The 12,339-nt window shown below is 33.3% G+C and overlaps 1 protein-coding gene across 1 annotated transcript in view; it reads right to left on the reverse strand.

The window, feature by feature from the left end:
- The window catches only part of GPHN (gephyrin), a 709,158-nt gene that overhangs the window by 197,764 nt on the left and 499,055 nt on the right, over positions 1-12,339 (reverse strand). The window contains 1 exon segment of the mRNA XM_079127200.1: positions 6,187-6,229. Within this exon segment, the coding sequence (XP_078983326.1) occupies positions 6,187-6,229 (43 nt within the window).

Below are 12,339 nucleotides of genomic sequence, written 5' to 3' on the forward strand. Positions count from 1 at the left end.
AAATTTAACCCCTGTCCTTCACCCTGCAAAAAACTCAACTCAAAGTGGATCAAAGACTTAGGCATTAGACCAGAAACCCAGCACCTGCTTGATGAAAATGTAGGCCCAATACTCCAACATGTTGGCTCAGGAACATTTAAGGGTCCTTAATAAGACCCTTAAAGTGCCAAGAAGTAAAATAAAAAAAAAAAATCAATAAATGGAATGACAGCAAATTAAAAAGCCTACTCACCACAAAGAAAACAATCAAGAGCATGAAGAGAGAACCTAGAGAATGGGAGAGAATCTTTCCCACTGGCTCCTCAGATAGGGTATTAATATCTAGGACATACAAAGAGCTCAAAAAATTTATTTTGTTTTGTTATTGAAAATCTGGCTATGGGAGACAGCTTCTCTTTAAATCTTACCAACTTATTGGCACTAAAAATGTGTCAGTTTGTATTTGGATGGCCCAGTCATTAGACTGGGGATGCTGATGTATGATATACTCAAGCAACACTTTGGACCAACTATTTCCAAGTTCTCAAGTTTGTCTTAGTTAAAACCTAAATCTATACCTCTTCCAGGTCAGACTTCTATTTCTTACAAGTATTCATGCTGTAACTCAAATTTGTGTACTCATCTTTCTAAATGGCATAATTCCACCAAGGATAATTTAGAATTACAGGGGCCATTTGTGAACCACTGATTTTAACAAATTAGGATAAACTTTATTCCTAGAATATGAACACCTTTGCCAGGGGTAAAGCTGCCCAGATGGCAAAACTCACTGAGGTCACCCAGAGTTTGTCAGTGAAAAAGAAGTGGGTCATTATATGTAGTGATAGCAGAAATGCTTTTGGTTTAGTCCATGATTTTGAATTGCTTTGGAAATAATGAGGATTCTTGACTCAGCAGGAAGGCCAATTAATAGTGGTTAGTATTTAAAGAACTTTTAAGTGCTTTGATGCCTCCTAAGGAAGTAGATATTGTAAAAGTAGAAGCTCAAACACAAGGAGATAATATAGAAGCTAAAGAAAATTTGTGATCTCACATTATGCTAGGTGGGTAGCTCTTACTAAGCTTATAGCCTTTTTAAATCCCAAAAGACTAAATCTTTGGTTTAAAAGCAGTTTGAAAATAAGTTTTACCCTTTTTGTTTACGATGAATCAAAATAAATAAATTATTTTAAAAAAGCAGTTTGAAGCTGTTATTGTAGAATGCCAGTGATCAGCTCCAGAGATATGCTATTATTCAGGGAATAACAGGTGAGTTAGACATTGCCACCAAGGCTAACTAATTCCTCATCTGAAAATTTCATGAGATTAGAAAGGCAGCTTTACATATAATATTCATCTCTTAAAGAATAACATAGGCTGCTGTAGGGTAAGAATCTTGTTTGTAGCCTCTTCAACAAATGGTGCTGGGAAAACTGGAAAACCATATGCAGCAGAATGAAACTAAACCCTATCTCTCACCTTGCACAAAACTCAACTCAAAATGGATCAAGGACCTTGGAATCAGACCAGAGACCCTGCATCTTACAGAAGAAAAAGTAGGTCCAAATCTTCAACATGTCAGCTTAGGATCAGACTTCCTTAACAGGACTCCCATAGCACAAGAAAAAAGCAAGAATCATTAACTGGGATAGATTCAAACTAAAAAGCTCTCTCTGAGCAAAGGAAACTATCAGCAATGTGAAGAGAGTGCCTATAGAGTAGGAGGAAAATCTTTGCCACTCATACTTCAGATAGAGTACTAATTTCCAGAATATATAAAGAACTCAAAAAACTCTACACCAAGAATACAAATAACCCAATCAACAAATGGGCTAAGGAAATGAATAGATACTTCACAGAAGAAGATCTACAAGCAATCAACAGATATATGAAAAAAATGTTCAACATCTCCAGTAATAAGGGAAATGCAAATCAAAACTACCCTAAGATTCCATCTCACCCCAATTTAAAATGGTAATTATCAAGAAGACAAACAACAATAAGTGTTGGTGAGGATGTGGGGAAAAAGGTACACTCATACATTGCTGGTGGGACTGCAAATTAGTGCAGCCACTCTGGAAAGCAGTGTGGAGATTCCTTAGAAAACTTGGAATGGAACTACCATTTGACCCAGTTATCCCACTCCTTAGCCTAATCCCAAAGGACTTAAAATCAGCATACTACAGTGATGCAGCCACATCAATGTTCATAGCTGCTTAATTCACAATAGCCAGATTGTGGAACCAACCTAGATGCCCCTCAATTGATGAATGGATAAAGAAACACACAATGGAATATTACTCAGCCATAAAGAATAAAATTATGGCATTTGCAGGCAAATGGATGAAATTGGAGAATATCATGTTAAATGAGATAAGCCAATTCCAAAAAACCAAAGGGTGAATGATCTTGTTGCTAAGCAGATGATGATACATAATGGAGGGTGGGAGGGAGGCAGAATGGAGGAAGGAAGGACTGTATAGAGGGAAAAGAGGGGTGGGAAGGGTAGGGAGGAAGGAAAAAATAACAGAATGAATCAAACACCATTACCCTATGTAAATGTATGATTACACAAATGATATGCCTCTACTTCATGTACAGAGAAACAAGTTGTACCCCATTTGTTTACAATAAAAATAAATTAAAAAGAAGAATCTTGTTCTTATATCCCTGAAGGTTTCTCTAAAATCCTTGATATTAGTAAAAAGATTCAGAAAATTATCAAAGAAACCATAAAATTAAGTAATTTGGTTAATAACCCTATATCTTATTCTATAGGTCGGCTGCTCAGATTGGGGATGAGATCTATTCTCTTGGTTTTAGAGTCTCTTGGCTCTTGGTTAAGAAAAAGACCATAAATTCTGACCATACTCTTCTTCACATGTGTGTAGCATGGCTCAGATGTGTGCTCTCCACAGTCCTAAATGCTGCTACACAACTGCCGTCTTATCAAATGACTCAATAAATGATCATCCAACAACAAAACTGAAAAACTTCACACTTTGACAACATTCTGGAGACAGTTTATATATTATTGTGATACTTCAAATAGGAGTGAAGGTGTGGACTGATCACATTCCAAGAAGTGATCAGCTTAAGCTGAAGAATGATCATAAGGGAACTCTGGTACCTGAAACCATCTATAAACATGAAGCTTATTGTCTTCATTAGCATAATATTACCATTCCTCTGTCTTTATTGACACAACTTTATCATACCAGAAAACTCTTCCCTTGAACATAACAGTTGTAAATAACCTTACTGTTCACCCCAGAAACTTTTGGAACAAGTCATCAACTCTTAAATAGAAAATATTGAAAGACAGTTTATATACCAACACTACAAAACTGCTTGCCTTGCTCTCACCATCAATCCTAAATGATCCTTATCCAATGCTAGTCAAGACTCCAAACGTCAAAATCTTGTAAATATCCTGACTTTATCCTTTTGTTCCTGAGATTCTGACTTTGAGACTAAGACTTTGTTGAAGGGGCATTCTCTCTTACTATAATAAGAATAAACTCAGCTTTTTATTATTAAAACAATATTTAAGGAGTCAAAGGAAAGTTAACTCTTTCTTTGACAAAGTTACCAAACATTTCTTTATTGGACAATTTAGATAAATTCTATTAAGTTCTAACTTTTTTCCTTTTCCTAGGATCGACTGATATATTATGCTAACATTTTCATATATGTTGAAAAGTTGATTATAGTTTTCTTTATGTTGGTTACACTTTGGAAATGTCTTATTTGAGGATAGTTAGTTCAGTAAATAAGTGAAAAACTAAAGTAGAAGGATTCATCACCTTGAATATAGGAAACTCAGAGGTATCACCAAAGAATCATACCTGAACTGACTCTTAAAGAATAAGTTAGAGTTTTTCAAGAAAACAAGGGAATGGACAATTTATGTAGGGGGAAATTTCTCAAAGGAACAGAGGCAGAAATTAGCACCCATAGAGTGGGGAATTGTTGATAGGTTCTATATAATGGCAAAGGAAGAAAAACAGGGAGATAAAAAATGGCCTAAATAAGCAATGGGGTATTATAGTTAAGAAGTTGTGGACTGGGGAGATAGCTCAGTTGGTAGAGTGCTTGCCTTACAAGCACAAGGCCCTGGGTTCGATCCCCAGCACTGCAAAAAAAAAAAAAAAAAAAGAAGAAGTTGTCAGGAAGAACAGCTTATGGAACTGAGAGAGTTTGGGTGTGGCCACAGGTATGGATATAAGTTAACATGGTATTGGGAGAAAAGATCATAAACCTACAGAACTTACAAAAATATGCAGTTATGATGTTGGAGACGCTCCCTATATGTTACTATGTGGCAATAAGGCGTTTCTAACAACTTAAAGATCCAAGGTAAAAGTGAAAGTTCCAAAGAATCTTTCATTGATAAGAAATCTTTTTTTTTTAGTTACCACAATCACTACCAATGGCTCATCCCCATTTCAGGATCAACATTAAATGGAAAATATGTACTGATCATCATAAAATGTCATTTTAAAGTTCCATTATCTCTGTTGTTTAATTTTAGTGAACTTTTCAATCATTATGCTCTGACCCTTAGGTTTCTCAAACTTATGTCTTAGTTGGGGATTGTATGATTTTATACATAAAGAGCATCCCTCTCATTCACTGATCTGTCAAATGTTGTAAAATCTTGTGAAAGGATAATGTTAAACATCCTGTTTTAATTATTTACTGATTCATTTATTTTTGTGGGTGGTGGAGGATCAAACCCAAGGCCTCTCACATGCTAGGAAAACATTCCATCACTGTGGTACACCCAAAGCCCTGCATTTATTTTTAAAGTAAAAATAAATTTAATACTTAAATGTATTAGTTTTTTAATTTAATAAATAAACAATATAAAGGTCTTTGGAGAACAGTTACAGTGTGGGTTGTCCAAGTGTTTGGAGCTAAGTTAACAGATATACAACACTGAAATGAAACCTTATACTAAATAAAATTAAACAGATTTTCACCGATTTGATTCTCCAATTACTTTTTGATTATGAAATAATACTGACTTTCTATCAGAAATATAAACCATCCCATAAAACTCCCAGTAATACATATAGGTATCTAGTAGACCCATTTCAGTGTGACCTGTACTTACTTCCCTTGATAAAGATTAGGAAGAATATGGGATGATGTCATTAAGCTATTAAGTGACAGAAGGCAATTATGAAATAATTCCCAGCAGTTTTCTCCTGGGAACCCAAAACATTTATGGGAAAACTTTCAATGTAATATAATTATAGGACATAGGTAAGAAAAAGCTATTTGTAGTTTCTTTTTATAAAATAGGAAAATGAATAATATGCAAAGTTAAATGATTATCAAGTTAATGCAATTAATGATCAATCCAAAAAACAAAATAAGGATTATTATTGTTTCAGAATACTACACTCTAAAACACTGTACCTGCCAGAACAATGGTGTACACCTGTAGCCACAGCTACTAAAATAGCTGAGGCAGGAGGATTCCAAGTTTGAGGCCAGTTTGGGCAACTTAGCCAGACCCTGTGTCAAAAAATCCCAAACTCAAAAATTTCCAAAAAACAAAGAAAGAAACAAAAAAGGGGGCTGTGCTCAGTGATAGGCAAGTAGCACTTACCTAGAATGTGCAAGCCCCTGGGTTCAATCCCCAGTACTGCAAAACAGACAAACAAAAAAATCCCCACAAAAACATTTTGCCTACGGAAAGTAAAATCTCTCAGGAATTCATATTCACAAAATGATTATCATGTACCCTCTTAGGAATCATATATATATGACTATATACATACATACATATATATATATATATACACACACACACACACACTCACACACACACATATGTATATTTTTAAGTTAGCCTTCTTTCATGGATTTACTTCATTATTATTTTTAGGTACTCTGTTTTCAAATAACTTTGTGTCAGTGAAGCAATTAAAGGGGGTCTCAAAGTTAGAGTGGAGTTCATTTCTGACCTATTAGAAATGTATCAGTGTTCTGCTGAAAATTAATTTGATTAAAGAAATATTCATTTATATGTTGATATTAATATTTCTAGAAGGTAAAAAACTTAATATTTGTATTGACATAGACTTCTCTCATTGCTCTTCTTCATTCTTTAATCAAAATGTTATTTTTAGCTCTATTTTCTGTTGAACCATAATTTCTAGTTCAGTAGCCTGCCCAAAATGATGAAATACTCACTGGCTCTGAGAATGTTCTCTTTGCTGCTGCACCTGGACTGGACCTGCAGAGAGAGTATAAACTCAGTAATTCAGAGCTTATAACATAAATAGCCAGATATGCAAATTCAATGGGCAAGCTCCTGAGGTCTAGGAGCAAAGGTTTTATATACCTCAGATTTTATAACATATTAATAAAAATGTTACATTTGTCCCATATATATTTTAATTCATCCTTTCTTTACTTAAAGAATGACTTCCATAAAAAATTCCGGCACAGTATTATATACTAGACAGAGATAAAACCAAAGGTAATTTTTTATTAATGTGTATTTGAAATCAGTATAGTTGGATCGCCATATTCACTGGTTTCACATCTATGGATTCAACAAACTATGAATCAGAAATATATAAAAAACTATCTGTACTGAACATGTACAGACTTTTTTCTTGTCATTATTTCCTAATCAATACAGTATAGTCATTATGTAGTATTTATACTGTATTAGGTATCACAAGTAATCTAAAGATGATTTAAAGTATATGGGAAGACTGCATAGGTTGTATGCAAATACTATGCCATGGTATATAAGGGACATGAATAGTAGATTTTGCTATCCATGAGGATTCCGAAACCAATTCCCCCAGAATACTGAGGGATAACTGTAAATGAAAAAATTAAAGTTACTGCATACTCGTGAATACAGATCCTTACATGTAAAGTATTTAGTATATCTCTTGACCAGAATAATGATGTAGTTCAAGTAATAAACTTATAGTAAAATATTCTATTATAGTTATTTTTAATATATATGTTAATGAGAGGAAATAGAAAAATCCTCATGTACATTTACCTTTGATTTAATAACTGTTGTGATTTGTTGATTATAATAATTTATTATAATTATATATTGGTTTTAAAAGATGCTTCTATTGGAAATTAATTCAATTCATTATTTGTCAGCTCTCAATTATGTGTATAATTTAATTAAAAACACTTATGCTCTGACTGAATATTCAGGTCAAAGCAGAACACTCTTTTCAAGGTTTTAAAACATGCAAGGGTCAAGTTGGATGACATTAACATTGCTGTTTATATTAGACATAACTGTATTTAAAGTTCTATACCTCTTTTTCCCACTCCACAGGAGCTTGCCCCAAGTGGATATGTATACAACAAATTAATTTCTATAGCTTAACACAATCTACTACTGTATGAAACAACTTATGAAAGGAATGTTGTAACTTAGGGTGGGTTATGGTTGTCCTCCCCTGAAAAAAAATTGTTAATGTTTAAAGAAACAACAATAAAAAATGTCATAAATATACAGACAGGGGGTGGGAGGTGGGGGAGAAATATCACACACACACACCAAAAAAAAAAAAAAAAAAGAAAAGAAAAGAAAAAAAATAATTTTAAATGTCAAACTTATTCTCTTTTGGCCCAGATTGTTTTTACTAGTTTTAAAAAAACTAAAATGAAGAAGCTAATCAGAAAGATAAAATTCTTACATTATTTTACTTGGAAGTTCAATTGAAGAACAATTCTGGACCAAATGGGAAATAAATTAAGGAATGCTTAAGGAAAAATGAAATATAGAGAAAATGATACCAAAAAAAAAAAAAAAAAAAAAAAAAAAGAAAAGAAAGAAAGAAAGAAAAGGAAGAAAGAAAGAGAGGTCGAGGAAGTAAATCTAGATAATAGAAGAAAGAAAGTATGGGTTTATAGTAGGGGACAATATGTAAATGGAGAATGTTCTGCTATTTCTTACTAAAAATTCATACCAAGAGTTTAAGAATGACTAATGAACTTGCTGCAAAATAAATAAGCAAGTTGCCATACTATGGAATGAAAATAAGTGTAACTATACCACTACAGCTTTAAAGGAGAAAAGAAACACACACTAACAAACAAATTAACAGACAAGCTTAATAAAGAGAGAAACTACTTTTTAAAAAGTGATTCAAAGAACACAAGAGAAAGCTAAAAGTGTGAGAGAAAAATCTGGGAGAGAGAAGGAAAAGAAAGAGGAAAATGTTGAAAGACAAAAACAGTTCAAAGAAGTCAAATGGAAGTCAAGAAAGTCTTCAACAAGATGTGAAACAGAAGGAGCCCAAATCCATAGCGCAAAGCAATGTTTGCGAATGGAAAGTAGCTCCTTTGATCAATAATAGTTACTCTTAAGTCGAAGCCTCTATTCCTCCAGAGTTCATCTTTAAGCCCTTCCAATCTAGAGTGGAGCTAGTGTATGAATAGAAACAAGAGATTTACAATGAACACAGCAGTTCAAGATGAGTAGTTAAAACGTTTCATAAAATGTTCCAACAGATTTACATAATGTCAATTATATACATTACATAATGTATATAATGGAAATGGTGGTGAAGAACCAGTTGGTTTTTACCAAAACAACAACAAAACACTCTCTTTTCTCCCCTGGGTGGCTTAAAAATAAACAACAAATAAATCATTTATAACATGAATTTAATAAGCCTGTATTACTTTGTGACAATTCAGTTTAGAATTATGTTTCAAATAGCTTTAGAGGAGACATTTGGATGATGAAAACAATTCAATATTCTGAATATGAACATTTGTGAGGGTTTGCAAATTGCCAAGAGTAGTATAACCAATGTTTTCTCATTCTTGTTACATTGGCTATTTAGCTAGATTTGAGGGAAACCACTTAAAATTAATTAATTAATTAATTTGGGTACTGGGGATTGAACAGGGTACTTTACTAATGAGCTACAGCCACAGCCCTTTTCATTTTTTATTTTGAGGCAGGGTCTTAGTAAGTTGCCCAGTTTGGTCTCAAATTTATAATTCTCTTGCCTTAGTCTCCAGAGTAGCTGGCTTGAGGGAAATCACTTAAAATTAAAGATTATGAGATTTTTTTACTTCAGTGATTTTGAACACAGATATATTTAGAAAGACATTGAGGAAAATAATAAAACTTTATTATTTACACATGCAGCATATGACATATTATGAAACTGGTCATATTTATAATAATTACTTAGTTTCATAAAATGTTTATATATATACATATATACATGCATGTGTGTGTGTGTGTATATATATATATATATATATATATATATATATATATATATCCTAACTCATAATGTAATGGGATTTACTTGAAAGGATAAAGTTGAGAAGCAACTATTACTCTTATTCTCACATCTATGGACTATGAGGAAGGAAACACACAGGTCTTTCTCAAGTTTTGTGGTTTGTTGTTGTTTTTTTTTTCTTTATGTTACACTGGCTTTAATCAGTGGGGGGAAAAAAGGAAAGTCTGAAAAGCAAAGCAAACCAAACTGAACCCCTAAGATCTTAGACTAATATCAAATTTGTCAGGGATAAAAATGAAGGATTGAATGGAGGGTATGGTATCAGATTACTCACTACTATGTTCTTTTGAGTCATGTTATTTTACTACAGTTAATGTCTGATTGATTTTATGGTGTTGACAAAAAAAATTCCCCTTTCAATTGGAATCAAAACTAAAATAACATGTAGAAACAGTATATAAAAGTCAATGGAGGAAATGAAAAACATAAGAGACTTACTGAAAACACCAGTATTTATTTGCTAATCAAGACTGCTTTGAGGCATCCATCAAATAATTCATTTCAACATGTGTTTACATATGATTTTTGCTGAAGATCACATTGTTCATTAGGAAATATTAGGATATGAAACAGAAAACAAAAGGAGGGAGAGCACATGAGAAATGGTAGAGAAATGAAAATGCCTTAAAAAAAAGCTGAGAACATTTTAACAAACAACCACAATCTTTAGATACAGTTAGAGAAATCACTTACCTTATGCTTAGGTCATAATAAGAATAGCACAGTGTTTAAAGTCAGCTCTTCATTATGGGAGGTACAATTGAAAGCCATAGGTTATAATAACATGAACTGCTACACGGAAATCAAGACTTTTTCAGCCCAACATGAAAAGCTAACTCTTATGGGAGAACATTTCAACTTATATTTAATGTAACATGAAGAACAACTGAGGATACAGACATCAAAACATACTAAAACACAAATCTCACACCAAAACGGGAGAGATGGTCCAATCTCTCAGAACACAGATTTCATGTGATCATAATTCGTGACATATAAGGGAAGGCACATCACTCTACTAACAGTGAAAGATGCATGCATAAAGTATAATCATCCATTTACTTTTTACCCTCAACCCCACTCATACACACACAAGCCCACCAAGATACAGGGAAAGAATGTAGTGCCAAGCTGTTATGAAGAAAGCAGGACACACGGAAGCGCAGCAGTGGTCATGTGATTTGAGAGGTGTTCTTCCCTTAAACCATCCCATCACCATGCTTATTTTAAAGAAGCCAGGAAAAGATTCCCCTTCAATGCTGCAGTAGCTACGAGCCCCCAGCATGAAGCTAGTGTATGGAATTTTGATCACCGTTCCCTGCGATGTCAGGGGCTCTCCAGTGGAAGCCAGATGTGTAACAGCAGTTAGTGGGGATACAAATGTGTGAATAACAAACATCCTTTTCCTTCTGCATTTCACAGAAGTAAGAGGAGAGAAACAAAATAAAACTCACGTTAAAGATAGGTTCATAACAAGATAAGGATGTATAAATATTAAAATGAAGATTACATTTGATTGCTGGTTAATATAATTCAGGTTTCACAAAAACTACCTCTATTTGCTGCTCACCAGGCTAATTCATATTCTTTTTCTTGTAAATTCTACGCAGTATGGTTCATATAAAAAATTTTTGAGCAGTTGATCAGATGGGGTCCTAGTCAAGAACAAAAGTCCTCCTCTTTGATGCACATCTTTAATAAAAATAAAAATAGAAAAATCTTTCATTTTTAGCTTGACTTTACTGACCAATAATCACATTTTAAATTAGAAATTAAAATTCTGTGTGTTGAATTACTTAAGCTATCTGAGAAGTTCTATTGTTTGGAAAGACATTTTGAATTTTTTTTTTTTTTACCTTGTTAAAGGTAAAAAGCAACCAATTTCATTTAGAAATGAAAGTCCTTAGAAATGTACTTTCCTCAAAATAAAACTTACATAATATGGGCTCTTCTTGTCACTAAGACGGTTATATCAACTCATCAGAAAACATTTCAATATTGCTTTCCTGTTATTGATGACAGTAGTTAACTTGATCTAATTTATACTTTTTGTATGAGATGAATTTTAATTCATATATGGCATCTCAAAATTTAATTAGAAGTTTTGTAACTATTCAAAGATGCTGTATTTATATTGCCATTTTCTCTCCCTCATTTTATTCTTAGCAGGCCAGAATAGTTTGACCTTCCCTATTGAATAACTTTAGTATTTTAGGCTATGGGTTTCTTCCATAATCTTTGTTTTCTTATGGGAAATAAAAGATTGTTGTGGAGCTTAAAGAAGATAATGTATGCATCACTGATTTGAAGTAATAAAGATGGAAATGAAAGTCAGTAGTTATGATCAGTGGAGCCACTCACATTTATGAAATAACTCTGTTACCATACACCCTCCTCGTTACAGTTTTCTCATTAGCTCAAAATTGAGACAAGCTTTTATTTTGGACCCCACAAAAGGGGGAAAAAAACCCAATAGGGATTGGTCAGAACTTTTCTGAAATGTCATAGTCATGGCCACAGGTAGGAATGCAAGTAATATAATCTAAGTCCTGGGGCAAAGTCTGAACCAGCTCATCTAGAAAATGGCTTGCATTCTTGAGCTTTTAGACTTTAGGCAAGCTGTTTCTTTTCTCTGGAATACCCTGTTGTTTATTTTCTGACCCAAATTCTACTTGTCCTTTAAGATATCAGCTTAGATTGTATCAGCTGCAAAAAAATATTTTCAAGATCCTCAATCAGAAATATCTTCTTTCTCTAAACTCTTTTTTAACACTGTTGAGCTATAATTTACTTAAAATAAAATTCAGTCATTTTAAATGTACAGTTTGTTGACTTTTAATAAATTTGTGGTTGTGCCACCATCACAACAGTTTGGTTTAAGTTTCCCTAAATTCTTTTAATTTTTATCTTGCAGAACTGGGGATTGAACTCAGGGGCCATCCTCCACTGAGCTACATTCCCAGTCCTATTTATTTTTTTATTTTGAGACAGGGTTTCACTAAGTTGACCAGATGGGCCTCAAACTTTTGATCCT

Source organism: Sciurus vulgaris (assembly GCF_902686455.1).
Source record: "Sciurus vulgaris genome assembly, chromosome: 2".
NCBI classification, from domain to species: Eukaryota; Metazoa; Chordata; class Mammalia; order Rodentia; family Sciuridae; genus Sciurus; species Sciurus vulgaris.